Here is a 20,668-nt window from a genome sequence, read left to right as displayed (position 1 = left end):
GTGATTATTCTTACCTGCAAATGACTTGATGTAATACGGCATTCTCTGTTACTGGGGCTTTGGCTTAAGGTGGGTAGCAGTCCAGCTGAGATCTTGGCTTAATTTGCAGTAGAAAGTAAGCTCGGGGCTTGATTTAAGATAGGCTTTTCCCAGAGTTAGGTCAGGGTGTCAGTTCAGCGGGAGCTGGGGTTGCTTTGCTTAGCCTGTGTTGACTGATCGGTTTGGGTACTGAAAGATTTTGGTTTTGATCTCTGCATATGACTGTACCTTATTTGTGGGAGCAGCCAGATTTGTCGAACTTCTGTGTGCTTATATACACCAAAGGTATTTTTGGGGGCTGGATTAATTCCAAACCCAGGCTTTAGCATCTAGCTTATTCCAAGCAGGCTCTGTCGAGGTGGTGTTCTTTGGTGGGGGCTGGGTAGGGTGCTTTCTTCCTGACTGGCACAACTGAGCTGTACCTTACTGCTGCCGCTCCATACCAGTTTGTCAGCACACTGACAATTTCCTTAAAGCACCCCTATAATGGTCTTGAAGGCTTGAGTCTTCTCTATGCAGCAGCAAAGCCAGAACTGGTAGCAGGAAGAGCTTATCCTGGTAGTATTATATGAACTGGTTGAAGTTACAGCTGCTGTGGTAGAGCTCTGGTTTTGCGATCCCCTCCTGCAGCTTGCAGTCTTGTGACGAAACACTGATCTGGGTTGGTTTTTTGTGGTGTCAGATTAATCAACTTTCTTGAACACCCATAAAAACTAGCTGGTATTCTACTAATTAAATAATCTCATTTTAAATGAACAGTCTGTGCTAACTATAAGATGCTTGGAGGTGGGTTTGAGGGGTCATAAAATTCTGACACCGACCCAATGTGCAAACTGGGAATCATAGTTTAGCCTCATCACTGCTGCTTCACTAGAAATTCTTAGTTGGTGCTTGCCAGCCAGAATGCTCTTCTGAGCTTTAACATTTGTTTTTTCTTGAAAGTGTGTGTGTCTAAAGAGAAAGCCAAGCTCCCACCAGAATTGATCTGATGGTCCCGTTGCAGTGTTTTACAAAATGAAAGAAAACTGAGGAAACATACATTTGGTGCTGGTAATAGCTCGCTACTACCAATTCACCGTAGCAAGCTGACAGCGGTTACTCAGTGCCTCCTGCTTTGCTTGCTGGCTTTGTGAAGCTTTTCTTTGCCCACTTCTATTTTGCTGCTTACCTGATGTGTACTGTATGGGTCTGTCACCTTAACACTTGTGCTGACCTTTAGTATTTCACTTTGATTCACATAGCGCCTCTGCTCAGTCAACTGTCCCTATCACAGGATGATATCCATAAAAATGACACTTCCTAGTCCTGAAAAAAAAATCCCCAGGCCCATTGGAGACATGTGAAAAGGACACCCAGCGGGAAGAGAGGCCCATGTCTTGAAATATTCATCAATCATTTTCCTGGCACCAGGAAACCAATCAACTCTTCTAAGGGGTAGAGCGTAATCAATCACACAATGTGGGAAACAGGGATCGCTGGCCCTACCAGAAATGTTCCTTCATGTTGAAAGAGTAAAAGTGTTGTGTTTGTGCGTATTCACAAGTAGTAACTTACACCCTCGGTATAAAGGACTCAGTCTTTTGTAAAAGACAATCGGTGAAGAAAAGGGTTTAATGTTGTATAGGCAACCTAAGCTTGAACTAAAGGTTTTGTTTCTAGTGATGAAGTTGAGCTATGCTTTGCTTTGAGACTTTTTTCTTTACCTTTCTGTAGGTGAAGGTTTCATCTCCTGTTCCCAAACCTCTGTGTTCTGTAAGCGGCAAGTACAGCAGCACGGTATTTTTCTCTAGAGGATCAGAATTTTAAAATTTTGCACTTTCTTCATGAAACAACTTAAGTTTAAAATAGCTTGTATTGCAAACTGATACCGGGGGAGAAATGCAGCTCTGGATGCTTGCCCTCTTTCAATCTCTGTTTAAAAAAATAGGTTGCCCAATAATAAGTAAACAGTAGTTGTCAACATCTGTAGGAAACCTTATTGTAGCAAGTGGGTAGGGGTTATTTGAAATCTTATTTTCTAGTAAGATGCTATAAATTGGAACAAGAGTTGTTTATAACTTTGTTCTTCCTGTGGAAACCTCTGCAACAGCTGTTACATAAGAAATGCTGTAATACTTATGGTAAAAAATTGGCAAGTAGATTGCTAGAATTCCTTCACCAGTAAAACATTTCTTGCATGCCTCGTAGGAAGTAGGAGGCATCGAGCTAATGGCCCGACTGAGCTCTGGCTTAGCGTTGCTCTGCCGATGCCCGCGGGGAGCGCGGGTGATCGCGGCGGCAGTGCTAGCCCTGGGTCGGCGGCTGGCTGGCGGGGGTGTTTCTGGGTGCTGCTTCTGCTGCTGCTCGCCGCTTTCATGTGCGTAGTCGGAGGGTTTGACACAGACTTGGCCGTGTGGTTAGAGTCTTGTGTCTGTTTTTCCTTTCTGTTCCAATAGCTACAGAAATTTGAAGTAAATGTCATAAATTTAAAAGGTCTAGCACTTTCCTGAGTATGTTTGTTGGTGTAAAGTACCAGTTTTTCCCCGGTGGTGGGAGGCCAAAAGCCTCTGTGGCAAGAGCCTTTTGTGTGCCCCCTCTGTTGCAGGGGTTTGCCTCTGGCCGAGAGAGCTGGGGTGGCGGCTGCCGCCCCTCGGGGCATGGCGGAGGGTGGGCACGGGGGGCAGAGGCTTCTCGGGGTCCCCAGTGCCTGGGGACCGCAGAGCAGGAGCCCCAGCCTGGCTTTAACCATGGGCAGCCTGCCTCACCAGGCACTGCCTGTGGGGCTGGGGGGAGCGCCAGCCTCCTCTGGGCTGTCCTCGTGGAAAAGAAGAGTCAAAGCTTTAGTGACTTGTGTCAAACACTAAGTACATTTTCCTGGCATATGGCTGTCTTCTGAAAAACACCTTAGGAATAAGTTACTCTTCCAGTGCATCCTATATCTGCCAAGAAGGAGCATTTCTAACCCTTAAAGCTTGAGAAACAGGGCCTCAGAAATACTCTTTGACTTTAAGTTTGTCAAACCCTGGTGTTTAATGCGCATCTTTAAAGGAAATGCTGGGGTGGTTTTAGGCATAGCAAGTCTAAGCACATAACAAGATGTAGCTGGCAGGTGCCAGAGGTGAGACAGCAAGATCTGCTACGGTTGCCTTAAGAATGGCTTTTCTGCAATGCATGTGCGTATTGGTTAATAATGAAGATTGCTCTTAAATACTGAAGAAAATCTCAAAATCCTGGTTAGTAATTAAAAGCTTTGAAATGACCTTGAATCTAAAGCTGTCTTGAAGTAAATTTAGGACTCTTCTCCATTGCAAAAGAGGGTGGGTACAATGGTGTACTGTGCTCTTGGGTGAAAGGTTCCACGGCAGCCGTGGATGAACGCTGATTAGAAATGATCAGAATGCGGTTGAGGCACAAAGTGGCCATGTGGAATGGTCACAAGTCCCTTAAAAGGAAAAAGGGCTATATGTAGAAATAGGCAGAGAATAAAACTGCATGCTCACACCTAGCTGCTTGGAAATTTAGGTTTGGCTTGCCCTACTTAATGAGAAACCCAGCTGGATATTTAATACCTGTTCTTAAAAAACCTTTTTTCGTAGTCAGTGAAGATAGTTACTTGTCATCCTGCAAGTATATGAATTTAAACAGCTTCACCTCTACTGTCAGGAGTATCGTCACTGTGGGCTGTTGTTCTGAAAGTGTACTGTTCCAGGTCTCCAGCTTTATTATGGAGCTGGTGGTATCTTTGGTTGATTTTCTTAGTTCAGCGCTGGTCTGGTCTAAAATGATGTTGAAACCTTGTTTGTTAGAGTCTTTTTGAGCTATTGCTTTTTGGGTAGACCCTTAATTATTACGGACTTTGAAACTTTCATAAAAGTTGTCCTACCTGTCAGTAAGGAGGGTAACACCCTGTAGCTCATAAAATGATAAACTGGTAGAGGCAAGCCATAATGTATACATCTGTCTTTCTCCTATATCTAGGAGGCTTGTATCCACTTTGGTATTGATAGCTTAAAAATGGAAGGTTTGCAAAAACTAATCTTAGTGAAAGCTTAGTGAAGCTGACTTAAGTGTGCTGGAAGCTCCTGCTGTAGGTCCAGGCTTGCCCTCTCCAGAGCACCAGGGCAGTGTTAGAGCCGCTCATCTTATTCAGGTCACACTGGGATTATTTTTTTTTCTTTAGTAGAGTAAGATGTTTTCAAGCTCGGACACGGTTTGTGGTTGGGGTGGGGGTGCCGTAGGCTCGTGCTCAAATGACAAGCCTTACCCCACGCTGCTGGCCAAGCAGAACGTGGCCATCTGTGAAACGTGACAGTGATGAACAGCGGGGAGTGCCTAGGTGGGAGTGCTCTTACTCTGATTTTTAGTGATTAATTTCTAACTAACATACGAGGCGAGAACTCGAGAGACCCTGGTTCGTAAGTATGAAGATGTCAAGTGTTGCTGAGCAGTTGCCAGAGAAATAATATCAGAACAAATGTGGGCTGCGGTGGGCTTCTGCCCTGCGGAGCCTCGCAAAGGGAGCGCGGGAGCCGTCCGCCTCGCAGCGCAAGCTTGGCAAGCGCCGCAGGAGCGAAGTAAGCGAGGGGAGGCTAAATCACTGCTGGAAGCTGGCAGAGCTGCTGGGCGCTTATCTGCTGCTTTGTTTCCAGGGTTTTTTTAAAAGTCTTTTTATTAATTCAGTGGAGATACCAGTTGTCTGCAGAGACTTGTTCTGTTCTTTGTTTAAAGCTGAGAATACTGTTGAGAAATAAAGTATGACTATATATTCTTGAGGGTATGTGTATAGTAAATTGCCATGCCTGTGTCTTGTCCTGCCTTGGCTGGCTGTGTGAAGCCTCAAAGACTGACCTGTGGGTCATGTCCCGTTAATGCCATGGCCTTGTAGAGAGGGCGTAGTCCTAAGGATAGCACTGAGTGATGCCTTTGAGGACTGTTGTGCTCTCTGGGTGCTGCAACGTCCACCTGCAGAGCAACAGGAATACGAGCCCTTGACGGTTCTTACTGGAGGGATTAAAAATTAAGGTACAACTTTAGTCACAACAAATATTAACATGCTTTTAATCAGCTGAAGTGCACTCTCCCTGCACTGAGAAGCTTTGCAGCTGAGCATGCTACAGGTCAGGTAGCTGGGAGGCTCACGTGGATCCCCAGCAGATAAAATGAAGTACTGAATCTCTTTCCTCACCCACACACAAGACTAGCATCAGCCTGAATTGCCCCTCAAATGAGATGTTGCCTGGCTTTTAATTTGATTTGCTGCCCATTGAAATCACTGGCTTTCTGTAGCGCTTGTTTTGTGCTTTAGCATGTCGAGGCTTTCAGGTGAGAGCGCAAGCAGGAGCTCCTCGGCTTTGGCGACGGCTTGTTTTTAAGGGGCTCACTGATGAAGTGTGTACTCCCCAGCTTCGGGCCTGGCTGCGATCTCTTGCTGTGAGTACGTGCTCCTGCTTGCTGTTGGGGAGCAGCGGGAGGGCGGCTGCCATGGGTGCGCTGCCCAGCGGGGCGCTGGGTGTCGGGGGGGACCGGGGGAGATGGCTGGGGAGCAGTGCAGGCTGTCCGGGGAGGGGTGGGCGAAGGCTGCACCCAGGGGATGGCAGCCCGCTCGCGAGCGGGGTCTCGCTTCCCTGAAGCGGATGGTGAGTGAGTTGTGTGTTTGCAGAAGGGGAGATACTGATACGCTTTGCCTCTCCAGCTGTCAGTGCAGTGGGGGACGATTTACTGACAAGCTAATTCCTTTAAGCTGCATTTTTGCTGCTGCATAAAAAAACCTGAGTGGTAAATCCCAGCTACTGAATTTTACCCTGGTTTTGAAAAATGTATACAATACTGACCTTTAAACATTTTTGTTTGCTGCCCTAGTAGATTACTCAGCCTCAAAAGGAAGCATATAGATAGATTTCCCTTAGCAATATATATAAACTACTTTAGAATTATAAAACTTGTAATCGTATGTCTTAAAACCTGAGATAAAAAAAGCAAAAATTGGCAGGTTTCCATGAAAAGGCAATGTAAAACGTGAACTCCTGTATTATTTTTACAAAGTTAGATTAAACTAGAATTAAAACTTCAGATTACACCTCAGAGCAACAGCATATACTAAATTCACTCCAAAATTCTTTTCCCATGAAGAAGAATGGGAGCTTATGTCTTTAAAAATGGAGGTATTTTTCCTGTATTTAAGGTCATTTCCTAGTACTAGTGGAGATAAACATGCAGAAGTATCCAAATGTTAGGAATGATGCTTCTGTCCTGAAGTATATTTTCTACCTGTCAGTTTCTGATGTGCTTTTTAAGATACTTAGATGTGTGTTGCCACAATTAAAAGCTAATAAGAGATGTGTCATCCTCCAAAATGAGATTATGGCAGTAGACAGATGTGTCTGGAATGAGCCCCAAAGAAAGGGGAGTGTTTCTGGAATTGCAAGCAGCAGGAGCTAATGCGGTTTGCAAACATGGTAGACGGTAGGCAGAGAGGTAGGTGGGGAGAAAGAATCAAATTTCCCTTGGTTCTTGCCTGTATGTAATCCCTGTCCCTGGGAGGCCAAGTGCTGAGTGTAAGCTTTTCACTCCAACAAAACCCAAGATACTGGCATTGGTAGGGCTGAAAGGGAAGTACTCAGTGAGACTGGAAGGCTGTAGATCACTGACTTTCATGAGGGCAAGATGCTTGAATCAAGAGTGGAAGGAAAACATTTTTACAGGGCATAAAAATCTCAGATTCCATAGCAGGCATTATAGTCATGGCGAGCTGTGACTGCTCTCTGGGTCCAGGTAACTGAAGCTGCAGTGTACCAGCCATTTTTATACCTGTTTTCAGGAGGAATTCTAGGGCGTGTGCTGGCCTGGCTGCTGGGAGCTCGGGTGAGCGGTGGTGCACAGCACTGTCCCGTGTCTGCTGCAAAGCAGAGTGCCTGCTCACGCTGCAGCATCGGCCCCAGCCTGGACGTGCCCGCCTGGGCACCGGGCATCCCTGCGGCATGGCGAACTCTGGGTTGATCCCTCTGCCCCTGAAGGACAGGGCATTTATAGCAGTCATCACCGTGAGCCGCAACACTTCCAGGTGGCCTGTGGGAAATGAAGACCTTGCAAGAATGAAAGAGCAACAGCCACAGCTATACCCATGCTGACAAATTAAACGTGAAGCTCATTCATTGATTTGGTCCTCAGGTGATGTGCAGGGAGAGCTACAGCTCTGGTGATCGATTCATACAGTACAGAATATATCGTACTTCTAAAATACGTCACCTCCATGTGCTGAACCATAAGACGTGTAGATTCAAACACAGAATGCCAACAATGGCATATTTGCTGAAACCCAACCATCTCATTTCATAACTGAGCGTTATAGGAATGTACTGTACCTAGGCAGTTGTAAAGCTTCTTCCCTCTAATGCTGTTTTAATGTCTATCATACATTCAGTTGTTGATTTGGATGATTCAGTCCTTCTGTGTACGTGTGGTAACAATGAGGAAACTTGTTTCGATGTGTAGTGCTTACACCTATTTTTCACATTCTAGGATTCTGTCGAGATCCTCCACAGAGCACGATTCATCCACTAGTTAGTCTTCTCATCTCCAGGCTAGTGCAGTGAGCCAAGCCCTAGTAGGCATTGGCAGTGTACGGCTGAAGTCCGTTAGAGTTAGAAACTGTAATATTATCTCCACTAATTAAAATTTGAAGATAAATGCTGTTAAATTAATTAACCTTGAGGTTAGGGAAAAAAGCTATTTTCAGACTCATCACATGTCTGCATCAACAGGATCCCAGTTCGTCAGTGGCATTTGTGCACTAGCTGCTGAATTAAAAGGGCACATTACCTGCTTTGTGAAGGTGAAAAGGTCCATTTACAGTAGTGTTTCTAGCCTGACACCTAGAACCGCTCACCTCTGGGAGCACTGGCGACTCTGCAGCATGATTTCTGGCATATTCTGTATGTCATAATGTGCTATTATTTATCAGTAGATGAGTATTAATCTGGGTTGGTGTTAACTCTTAAATACCAGTGGCATCTCTGCTCTTGCATAATATCAGTCAATTCTGTGTTTTAATGTAGGTAATTCAAGTGGACTCAATAGGTGGGTTTCGCTATAGTAGTGATGGCCTTGTCTTGACCATCACTTTATCAGTGATCAAAAAGTAAATAAAGAACTTCCACAGATTTACAGAAAGATTATGCAATTGATCTTTCAATATTGGAGTAGTTTGGGCTGCCTGGTAGGCAATATCCTGTTCACCAGGTATAGATGATGCAAAATGTCATGTCTAGGGACAAGACAGCATGTGTGTGGAATGGGGCACTGTGTGCTGAGCAGCACTGGCTGTGAAACAAGTAGAGGAATTTATGAGTAAGTGCCTGTTATTGCAATGCAGTAGCAAAAAGCACTAATGTGGTCCTTTGGAAACTGAAAGTAGGTCTTATGTTTACTGCTTCTCTAATACTGGCTGTGCTGCATTGGAATGCTGACACTGTAATGCTGCGTACAACCCTGGTGCTGATAGCTTGAAATATTGGGAATTGCCCAAAAAGATTGAGGCAGCCTGATAGTCTTGGCTTTTTCAGCTTATCAAAAAGATTGAGAGTAATTACACTGAATTACAGCTGCAGAGAGAATATCCTGGACAGTAAGAAGTTCCTAAAGAAGAGACCCAATATAAATATTCAGACTGCAAACTGAAGCTATGAATTCAAATTAAGAATACAGTTTCAACTGAATATAACTTTTACTATTGGTTATTACTTTATTTTGTAGGCTTTTTTGTCCTCAAGTCAGAATATAGTGCCTTTTAAAAACAGAGGAGCGTTGTGAATAAGGGAAATGCTATATTCTGAAATCTTTGTTTTTCTGTGATAATTGAAGGGGACTGTACACTGCTGTACTGATGATCTGCCTCAATGCTTAAAAGCCTGGCTTCTTCAGGAACTGTTTGGTATTTCAGAACATGTAGTTTTGGTTCTGAATGAAATGCTTGGAAAATGAAAGGAAACATCGCCAAAAGATTGTAAAACACTTTGATACTGATCTGTGGAGAAAGATTAGCATGAATCTCAATTTACAGGCAAAGAAACTAGATGTTTTAGTAAGACCTGTTTTTAGGCTTCATTAATGTAGTTTCAGTCCCCTTTAAATGAATACCTGGTGCACCTCACGGAGCTCTTCTGGTGGCTTGCACTGAGTGACTGAATGTCACTTCTCATTTAGGGCATGCCTGGAGGCTTTCTTGATCATAATTATTTTTCTAAAAAGCATTGCTTCTTGGCCATGTACTAAGTTTTCCGCTTTTGTAGCCTAAAAATCTAGAATAAGACGCAAAATTTCTATGAACCTCTAGAGGAATGAGTTGGCTGCCACAGTTGGCTGAGCGCAGCCCTAACGTACCGTGCTGTTACCAAGGGGTGGCTCAGAGCGCTTCCATCTGCACCGCCCCATTTTGCAGCAGAGCCTGCTAAATCCCCCCGTGAAGCAGTAGTGGTCACCTCTCAAGAGGGGGACGGCGCTCTGTTTCAGAAAACACAGAAGGCTTCTGGAAACCTAGTCCATAACGTTACGTGGTAAAGCTGATACCACAGCAACATGCAGCTCCTTTCTGCTTTGATTTCCCTGTCTTAGGAGGCATTTCAGGAATCCCGTGACTTTTGATGGCATCAATAAATCAGATACCATCCCGGCAGAATTTTACTGGAATGTAAACAGGCGTTTAAAATAACAATGTCTGTATAGTGTTCATCGAGGGATACAGTGCAGGTATAGCTCTTAGAGTATGTGGAACATTAAGCTGCTGTGAATGTTTCCTTTCAGTTATGTTAGGCAGGAGGTGTGATTGTTTTCCATGTTAATGAAAATAATGCAAAATATTTGTTATGAGGTGACCTTACTTGCCACTTCTCTTCCCAAACAGCATGTGTTTTCAGTGTTGAGGTGAGACAAGAAGCCCTACCCAATGTAGGGGAAAGGGGAGGAATGTCTCTGTACAGTAAAATTTAGCTGATAAGGGATAATGAATCACCTTTAGCTTGACCCTGGTGAGTAGTAGCCGATCTGGGGAACTGCAGGCTGGTCAGCCTCATCTCAGTCCCTGGAAAGAGTATGGAGCAAATCTTCCTGAAAGGTGTTTCCAAGCTCTTGAAGGGGACAGGAAGGTAACCGGGAACATTTGCCATGGGTTTACCAAGGGGAGATCATGCCTGCCCAACCTCATTCCTTCTGTGATGCAATGATTGGATCCCTGAATGGGAAGAGAACAATCTGTCATTAACCTTAACCAAGGGTTTTGATGGCATCTCCCATATCATCCTTGTAGCCAAACTGCACTGCAAGGAAACCATGGCTGAAAAGCTAACCATGCTATCTGATTCAAAGGGTAGCAGTCAAGAGTTCAAAGACTAACTGGTGGCTAGTTATTCAGTGGTGGTCCTTGGGAGTCAATATTGGGGCCATTTAGCAATTTCATCAACCGTCTGGATGATGGGACAGAATACACGCATCAGACTTGCAGATGCACCATATTGATACTTTGGAGGGCGCAGCTGCTATTCAGAAGGACCTCGGTAACCTGGAGGGAAAGGGCTGATTGAAACTTCAAAGTTAAAGAGACACAAATGTCAAGCCGTGCATCTAGAATGTAATAACCCCACGCAACAGTGCAGGCTGGGGAGCAGCTCTGCAGAAAGGACCCGGGGTCCTGGTGGACCTCATGAGTGTGAGTCAGTAGGGTGTGCTTGTGGTGATGACGGCTTGTTGCATGCTGGCTGGTGCGTAGCCGGCAGCTTGAGGGAGGTGTTCATTCTTCTCTGGGACATGGCAGAGGCACATCTGGAATACTCTGTGCGGTTCTGGGCCTCCCAGCAGAAGAGAGGTTGAATTGAAGCAAGCCTGCTGGGGGCTGGAAGGCGTGACAGATGTGGACAGGCTAAAGGAATTGCATTTGTTTAGCTTGAGGAGGAGGCTAAGTGGGGATTAACTGGCAGTCTTCCAGTTCTTTAAAAGGGCTGTAGGAAAAACTGGAGCCAGACTCTTCAAAGGTATGTGGCAAAAGGCCAATGCAATGGTCATGAGTTGCAACAAAGGAAGTTCCTATTGAATGTTTTGGGGAAGGGGATAAAATCTTAGTGGAGGTGATGCAGCACTGGAACAGGTCTCCAGATAGGCCATGGAGTCTCCATCCTTGGAGACCTTCAGAGCTTAAGTGAGCAGACCACTGACCAAGCTGATCCAGCCTTGAAGCTAGGTCTGCTTCCAGTGCAAGGTTCAACTAGGTGAGCTCCAGAGAATGCCTTCCAACCTGAATTATTCAATGATAATACAAGTATAATTCTACTGAGGGGCCTTAAGGGTGGTGTACTGTCTCTAACCTGGAACTTCTGATGCCTCGGTTTCTGCTCTGGGAGGAAGAAGTCTATAATTTGAGGTTACACTATCTGCATTTTTCCCGAGATCAGAATTCCTGTTTTTAGCATGCATATTTCAGAAAGTCTTTACTAAAATGTTATCCGACCTACTGAGATTTTGCTATGCCAACATCCTTCCGTTTGCAGCCCCACAAGCACTGCTGTGTTTTTACCAAACAGATCCGTGTGTGATTGATCTTCACCAGGCTAGCAGCTGGTCAGAGGCAGCGGAAGATGATGCAACTTGCTGAATCAGCACGTTCTGCTTATTCTGATCTTGGGTATCTGTGTGTTTGTGCAGGGTACCATGTTTTACCTGCTCTACTCTTCCTGTATGTAAGATGGCAACCTTTGGGGAGGGGGTACCAAAACTCATGCAGCAGTATCTTCAAAGTCCAATGCTATGTCACAGGTTCAGGCTAAGGTCATTTCTAGGAGTAGCCCATATACCCCTTCAATTAGCATAAACAGGGACAAGGGCAGTCAAAGGTCAAGAGAAGTTCAAAATAGCATAACCTCTTTTTGCTAGTATTCCCAAATGTTCCCAATCCTGCGAAGTTCTCCAAGCTGTCCTTGCCATGGTGTTTACTATACAGTTGTAAAAGTCAAAGAACAAGGCCTGGCTTGATACAAGGGAAGTTAGAAATCGAGTGGTTGAGAATAGGTAGCATTGTTGCTTAAAACAGGAGAAATAATTGATTTATGTTATGGTGGCCAATTAGGCTGTAAAGTGAAAACTCTTAAAGAAACCCTGTGGCTTCAAGGGAGCTTTTTGCTCTGATTTCTGCTCAGCAAATAGGGGTACCCCAATAAAGGTCATCAGCTCCGTGAGCTAAATTATTAATTCCTTTCATGTCACTCAGGGCTTGTAAACAGTATATAATACAAGAAAACAATTGGCACTGTTCACTTACTGGGCAGAGGAGAGGTCAGAGGGTAAATAGTTGTATTGGCAGCAGCTGTTCTTCATAGCTGAGCAGACTTTTGTCCTTTTCATCTTTTAGAGCAAACCAGTTTCCAAAATCTTAGCTGGTTGTTAATCCATATCTCCTCTTAGCTGAATTGTTTTGAGGAGCTTAATGTGTTGCATCTAATTACGAAAATGAAAAGGGCGGGAGGGGAGGGTGAGGGGCATTGACAAGAGAACAAAACAGCACTGCCGTGTTTCATAAAGTTATTTGATTTTTTAAATATTAATTTACATGGATGAGAGAAACTTTAAAATCCACTTACTCGAGGCAAGTTGTAAGCTAAGTACTTGCATTTATATACTTTATTTTTGAAGTATGATTTTGAGATTAACAGATTGAGTACCCCTCTGCCAGTAGCACGAGAACAGAAACGCTGAGGTGTTCCTACTCGTCCGATATCGCAGACTTGCCATGTTCCAGGTTCGCACGGTCTGCGGGCCCTCGGCCAGCTGCTGGGCACAGCACCCCTTGGTTTACGGCAGCGCGTGACAGGACACTGAGGCAGTTCTAACTTCAGACGTGAACAACTGGACAGCTGCAACTGCAGGGTTAGCCTTGGTGAACGTATCGGAAATAGTGATTAGGAATTATCCTTTCCGACTACAGCTAGGAAATATTGTTACACTTTTTATAACCTTGAACACGGCATTATAGTGAAAGATCTAAAATTACAGGACTTGAAAACCTTGCACTGGATCTCTCTAAATGGCTACTGCTCACAAATTTCTCTTCAGAAGGCACACGCATTATTTGGTTGCTTTTTGAACGATACTTGATAAACTATTCCAGATGTTTGCAGGTGTAGCTTACTGCCCTAAGTGACTGTTACCCGCACAAGCGCTTCTGAAGCGGTGCAGGCTGCTGCTGGCCGCTCGGAGCCTGCTCCTCGCCATCTGGCTGGCTTGTAGGGCAGCTGACCTCTTTCTGCCAGAGAGCAGCAGGTAACCTTTAAATGACCATCTGCTAATCTGTTACTTCAACCTTTCTGAAAGCCGAGTTGTGCTCGATATTGATATTTATGTGGGCTAGATCTTACCACTCAGAAGAATACAATAACTTTTAACGCGGCACTTACTTTTCAGGTTATTTTAGCTATATGTGAGAGCATATGTAGCTTTAAATAGGAAAAAATACAAAACCCTTTCCAGGTATTTTTAACTGCTGTAGTGCATATGAAGCATCTTTTTTAATTATAAAAGCGTATCTAGTGTACGACCTGCTAGCTCTTTCAAAGGGTTAGCGGTTCCCACATGAGGAAGATTATAGTAATAAAGTAGAAAATAGGAAGATGCAAAATCAGTTTTCTTCTGTAAGCAGATCAGAGACCTGAGAAAGGTCCTCCCGAGTGTGTCAAGAGCCGCAGTACGGCATGTGGCATGCAGTTTTCTGAACGCCGGTGCAAGGACTGCAAGGAAGAGCCGAGTGACATTCTAAATGTTTAGATGTTCTAGGCAGTGAATGTCTTGAAAATTGAACGGAGACTAGGCTCGGAATAACCCAGGGCATTTCTGAATAGAACTGTCACTGTGTTTGTCACGGATATTTAGCGTGTTAAACGAAAGCTGCCGGCTCTGTAGCAACGCTGGGTAGGCTGTAAGCGGAGCGCTTGTAGGTGTGGCAGGAGAGCACGGCAGGAGGATTAAGTTAACATAAGCGCGGTGCTATGTCTGCTCCTCACAGTCTGTAAAAATGGTCTGCTAAAATGTTTACATTTGTTTGTGGTTTGCCTAATTAGAGCAGAACTTTGCACTTTCCAGTGTAAACAGTGGTCTTGGGGGAGCTGCCTGCTGCCAAATAAATCGGAATTGTAAGAATGTGAAATGGAGGGTTTGGACCAATGGCAAACCCTGGCTATGGGCTGCAGTTACACTTCTGGGGCTCCATTCTGTGGTTAGGAATGTAAACTCGTAGTGTGCATTTATTGGGTCTTAAAGCCAAATGAGAATTACATAATATATAATTATGTGGTATCTACTAGCATAAAAATGATGGAGGTGGAGACTGGTTTGTTTGACTTGGGCATTTGTGGTGATATGCTAAGAGTGAATGTGGCTCTTGGAGAGAGATCAAGCCCCAAAGAATGTATCTTTGTTTTACCTAATCTTAGGTTAAAACTGACCCTGTGACTGGAAGATGGTCCCTTCCCAGTTTGGGTCCAGGAAAGGTGGACCCTTCCCAAAATGCAGAGGGCATCTGGCATTTGGTTCGGATCACGCTCTGACTTTGGGGTTTTTCATTGGCAAAACACAGGAAGGTAGTTCCGTTTCTTCTTTCTGTGGTTAGAAAATTAAAGCTTTTGGAGTGACTCATATTTAAAGACACTTGTTTCCGATACTGCTCCAGATCTAATGCCAGCATTTTGAGTGCCTTAGGAAGAGAGATCCCTTCCCCATCAGGAATCTTCTGAAGGTGTGCTGGACACAGATGGGAGATCGTGTCCTTTCATTCCACAGCAATGCTCTGTGTACAGGTTCATACTGTATACAGTTTAAAGCTGATATAATTCAGAATTTTTGTGCTGGAAATTGCTCTGAATTGATATTCGCAAACCAATGCAAGCTACAGATGACTGATACGACTGCTCGGAAAAGTAGGTCTGCAGACAACATGTGTGTGAGATCTTAAAGAGGGAAGGATGACACTGTTAAACTGCTTCTCAAAGCCTCTTCCTCAGGTGATCAAAGATATGCATATTCAATTTAAATGTAAATGAAAGTTTTCAAAATTAAAGACTTCTTGGTAACATGCACATCACAACTTTTCTCATTTTCACTTTCCCATTAGCTACAGATGTGGAGCAGATGAGTTCCTCCTCTCCTGTCCTTCCTATGAACTCCATGGGCAGTAAGTACCCCTTTTCTTGCCACATGTGATGAGGTGGAATTTCTCATTCTGAGATAATCCAAAGGTATGAATTCATACTTCATGGTAGAGACTTAAAGAAGTTTTAGAGTTAATGCTTACTCATGGAGGTGGGGATTCCATATCTGACCTTTCTCACAGAAGTAGCATAGCCCGGGTCTGTACATCACCATTTACACCAGCAAGATGCAGGTTGTGTAAGATCTTTTGCCACCAGAGAGTATCAGTAAAAGCTGTAAAGTAGATGCCTGTGTGTTAGTGATATCAACACCTGAGGTGCTGCTAAATTATGCTGACATAAAAGTATCTATCCTAAGTGTTTCAGTATTACTTTCAGTATTATACTTGGAAATCTATAGCCTGGAATTTCTTATGGAACAGAAAGCAGTTGGTGAAATCCTCTGTCACCATAATTCTGGGCCTGTAACTTTCTAAGGCTTTGAAAATCTGAGCTGCTGGACACCTAAAATAATATGAATTCAGAATTCTTTCTTCATACTCCATCTAGTGGTATTTGCTTTGTCCGAGGACCAAAATGCATGTTGTCGATTATAATCCACTAGATGGCAACGAGTCCTTGTTGGACTCGGAAGTTACAGGCATAAATGCAAACCAATTGCGCTCATAATAGCGGGATGAGCTTGGTGCGAATTTTTCATTTAAAGCAACTTTTCATGTCACTCTTGGAAAATCTCTGAATTTTTCAAATGTGGCAAAGTATAAACTGACAGCTTATTTTTCAAAATAATGCTGAGATGTTCAGAACTGCTAAAAGCCTTCCCGAGTCAGGGCGCTGTCCTTCCCACACACATCATCGTGCGGGTGGACTTGTGCTTACTTTTACTGGAGAGCTTTGAGGCAGAGAACTGTGGTTCCTCTACAACAGGAATATATGGTTCCTCTTTATAATGAGAACAGTTGTGTGGAATGAATGTATAATAGGCTCAGAGTTGCAAATATGTGTAGGTATTTGTGGGATGATTAATAAAGTACACTTCTGTAGGCACTTAGCTAGGTTTTCATGTAGGTGATCACTTTTAATGGAAACAGATAAATTTGCATGCATATGTAGAATAATTTTCATTGCTGCTTAGACACATGTATAGTTTATAAAGATATCTTGGCTAATATTCTGTTGAACCTTTGTAGCCTGGCATAGCTCAGATTTACTGCATTCAGGCCTCTCATGCATTAAAAGGTACTAAAACTAAATTTTCCACCGCATTCTCACATCTTAATGTATTTGCCAAATACTAAAAGCAAGGCTCTCTAACGTGAACGGAATGACCCTCTCTTTCCCTTAAATAATTGTATATTATTGCTAGTCTGAATTTGTCTAGGTACAGCTTTCATGTGTTATCCTTTGCTAAACTGAAAATGCTTGTCAAACTTCTGTTCCCTATGAAGATATTTACATAAACTTGTGATAAACTAAATAAACTGAGCTCCTTGAGTTCTTTTGATGTCTTCCTGTCTTTTGATCAACCCTTCGGTGCTGGTGGGCAGGTCAAGCTGCAGCAGCCGGGGCGTGGGCATGCTGGTGGGCTGCCGGGGTCCCGCCGGCCGGGCGGACAGCTGGGCAGCAACGTCCTTAAACTGCTGCAGCAAGTTCAGCCGTCGCTGGCCTGCCAGAGCCTCGGGGTGTTGATAGATGAGCCCTGGCGATTCCTGCTGGGGCACTTCTCGGACCTCTCAGCCCCAGCTGTCCAGCTTCTGTAGCAGCGGCAGCCCTGAACGTGCTGGTGCTCGGCGGCGCACTGATGTGCTGGGTTCGGCCAACGTCCGCGGCAGGCGGTTCTGCGGGCGCTGGTCTCTGGTAGGGAGCCAACAGTTGGCACCAGAAACATCTAAAACTTCCCAAGCATGGATTTTGAAAAATTATGGACATGCCTGCTAACCTGTCTTCCCCTAGTAAGCTTTTTCCCTTGCTGTCTCATTACCAAAACGATTAAAGCGCAAAACTTGGATTTTCATGATGGAGAAGAAAACTGAATTCTTAGGCTTCTTTGTGCATCTGGAGCATTTGAGACCTGAGTGTCTGCTTAAGCCTTTTGTCCTGCATTAGCAAACAGGGGGATGGCCCTTTTGCTGTAGTTTTTTCCTGCTTGTCTGAAATGTCTTATTCAAGAGTAATTGCAGTGAATTATTTCTTACATTTCCTTGCAGTAAAGATGAACACCTCTCTCAGGACTTCTGTATTCTCCTTTGCATTTCCATACAGGCGTATGTAGGGAAAACCAGTAGGCTGCAATGTCCGTTCAACATAACACGCAAGTGCTTTCTATTACACATAAGATTCCACTGGAAATAATCCCAGTTGTGTGCTCACTTTTGAATGAGTCTTCTGAACACGCTGACAAATTTGAAATTTCAAAGGCAAAATGTCAAACTGCATAAAAAAAAGAGTAATTTGTCCAGTTTTCATGATGTATAAACAATTTGGGGATGCTTTCGGGCTGTTCACTTTTATATTACTGTAGTAAGTTCTCTATATCGAATTACCATGCTTACCAAGGGTTTCGGTGGAAATGCTTGCTATGGGTGACTGAACAGAGCCCTTCACTGTCAGACTGGGACAGGGGAGACTTTTTCTAAAGCCCCAGTCTTGAAAAGAGTTCAGTCTGTAGTTTGTAACTCTGAACTCGGTGAAGCTGTTCCTGTGTAAAATTGAAGAAGTTTAAGTCTTTTAGAAGAACAAACAGGGATTTATTTTGAATATTCACCTACTGGAGTTTAAAAGTCATTAGTAAATTGTTCAGACTTGAACTGTACAGCAAGCTGACGGAGACGGTTAACGTGCGGTATCAGCATAGCATGTCTGAACAGGCTGCTTTAAAGTAATCCCTTAAACAACTGGAGGAGGAAACAAGGCCTAAGAAAAGTGCTTGGACCCTTTATTGCACAGTGAATTGACTGTGATACGTGTGCTGAGCACAACAGCGTCCACTCTCCCTGTGCGGCCATGCCCTGCGCTCCCCTCGCTGAGCACGGCGTTCTGGGGAGCGGTGGGGCGCGTGGCAGGGGCTCCTGTCTTCGCCGCACTGGGGTCTCCGCAGCGGCTGCACTGCGCTGTCCCGAGACAGTGACGTTCCTGGGCACGGGTATGTGTCATGTAAATCATTTAAAAAAAAAAAAAATACTTGGAGGACAGTTCCAGAGGTGGTTCTCCTCTGCCTCAAGGCAGTGCTGCTTGCAGCTGTGCCTGATCCCCCCGGACACCCCCAGAGCAGGAGGCTCCCCGCAGCTCTGCAGTCAGCTCCACTCGCTAGGCTTCCTTCTGCACTAAGCTTTTCTGACCTGAATCTTCTCCACGGTAATTGAAGCTTACCCTGCCTACCACGGCAATCAAGAATGCTCTCTGCAGCAGCATCTTAAATCATGGAAGACTTTCTGCTTTGCCCCCGCCCATTCCTATCCCTGGCTATCCAAAGCCATGCAATTCAGTCCTTTGTCATCTCGTGGATCACTTCATAGGACCCAGTGGTGTTCTGTAGCTTGTCTCGTGCAGGAGGAAGTTTCATTTCCTATAACCTAGTGAAGTTCATGTGTAGGTTTACACTTTACAGATAGTGAAAGTAGAGATTTACCAGGGGACCATAAAGAGTAAAGGGTCACTTACTAAAATTGAGTTAATGAGCTGTTCTCTCCCCCTTACGCATGGGGATTTTTAGAGGGGCATTTCTTACGAGTGCTAGAAGCATGATGGAACTCTCAACCTAGATTAAGTAAGATCACCACAAGGTATCTAAATAACTTTTAAGGTATCTAGGAAAAAAACTGAAATAGGTTTTAATTGATATTTAAAACGATAGTAGCACAGCAGGGCTCTGTGCCTTCCCGTACGCGTAGCTGGTGGGTGCTAAGCCTTCCCTGGGCTCGGCTCCACCGGGAAGCTTCCTGCTTCTTTTGAATAACATCCCTGGCTCTGCTCTGCCCTGCAATGTCTTTCAGTGATGGAGCAGCTCTGACACCTGCGCAGGGCTCGGGGCACCCCAAGCCCCAAAGCAGAGGAGGGAAGCGCGGTGGGGCAGGGAGAAGGACCTGACAGCGGAGCAGGGACCAAGGACCACATCACGCTGCAGAGTCCAGCGTGGCAGAGAGCCCGTAGGAGTATCTGTGATGAGAACGAGGTGGCTTGGGAACAGGGACTTTGGGGATCTGGGGGGAGAGGGACAGAAGAAAGACTACTGTTTTCACCCTCTGTCCTCTGAAATGCGACCCCTTCCCAGGCGGAGAAGGTTCTTGTTCAGTAGTAATGGGGTGGCTTTGCTGTGTCACGGTGAGTGTGCTGTGAAGGCCTGCAATGATGCTGCCCATGGAGGTGGCTCTGTTGCTATCACTTACATGCTATAAAACAAAGAATGAGCTTGGTGGGCAGCTGAAACGTGAATGGTGAAATGTGGCCAGGGCTAACACCTGATGAACATCTGTCACTACCAAAGTGCTTTCTCTTTTTGCATTTCTTCTGGTATTTTTCTGATATGCGTGGGTCTGTCTTGGCTTTAATTTCAGGAAGAAGAGCTGCTGTAAGAGCAGCTCACTCATCTTTCAGCTTCTAAAAGTGAAGGTTGAAAATACTGGGATGGAGATCGGCTGGCTGGAGGTGCTGGTGGAGTATAACCTCTGACAGGAGCTCGGCTTTTAGGCACGGAGAAACTGTTCGTGTGTGTTTCCTTTGCAGATCCCTTTTGCTGTGTGGCTAGAGGCTGGTTTTCAGGTTAGGAAGACAAAAGGTGTCAAAAAAGTTACTGAGAGCCAACACCATAGCTGTACAGCACAAATGAGGGTTTAACTTGAACTTTAGTTAGAACGTTGATATAAATGAATCTCCTGGAAAACCTACCTATTGATCATTAAATCACTCCTCACTTGTAGCCTGTTAGCTGTCTTGTGTGCATTTTGGTCTTTTTTTGGAGAAATTTTTTTTTTACATATGACATTATATGTAATGTTCAAATTTGGAGTACGTAAAAAAAAAAATCTGAAGTTACTGATAAAAGCCAATAAGCTATTTTTTGCTTTGCATAAATAAAATCTTAAAAAAAAAAAAATTTACAGCAAAAATATACCTAATACAAGGGACTATTTTAATGTGCTTTAGTAAACAGTACAGCCTAGTACAGAAATGCACCTGACAGCTGTTGATCAGGTTTCCATATTTAAAAAGAAAGCTTTTTGCATTCTTTATAATTATTGAGCATGCAAGCCCCTTCTCTTGAAGCTGATAAATGACAGGAAGGACTAACTCAGTCTACGCTAAGGATGGATGGTGAATGTATTTTCCTGTGTTTAGAGCACCCCCTCAGCAGACAAACCGACTTTGCAGACTCGTGAGGGTCCAATGCACCACGCAAGTCTCCGAGGGGCAGGATCTTTCTTGTGCTGCTGCAGAAGCTCTTAGACTATCAAAGAGGAGCCTGTTCTCATAAA

General features: G+C 44.4%; 1 protein-coding gene across 3 annotated transcripts in view; it reads left to right on the top strand.

Annotated features, from left to right (window-relative positions):
• NR6A1 (nuclear receptor subfamily 6 group A member 1) overlaps positions 1-20,668 on the top strand; it is a 98,158-nt gene that overhangs the window by 4,714 nt on the left and 72,776 nt on the right. For 2 of the 3 annotated variants that reach the window (XM_075112514.1, XM_075112513.1), the window contains exon 2: positions 15,161-15,220. The exons of the other annotated variant lie outside the window; for it this stretch is intronic. In XM_075112514.1, the coding sequence (XP_074968615.1) occupies positions 15,161-15,220 (60 nt within the window). The remainder of the gene's footprint in view (positions 1-15,160; positions 15,221-20,668) is intronic. 3 annotated transcript variants of the gene reach the window in all.

The sequence above is a fragment of the Phalacrocorax aristotelis genome, chromosome 17 (genome assembly GCF_949628215.1).
Source record: "Phalacrocorax aristotelis chromosome 17, bGulAri2.1, whole genome shotgun sequence".
NCBI classification, from domain to species: Eukaryota; Metazoa; Chordata; class Aves; order Suliformes; family Phalacrocoracidae; genus Phalacrocorax; species Phalacrocorax aristotelis.
This window is presented reverse-complemented; position numbering and strand designations above follow the sequence as displayed.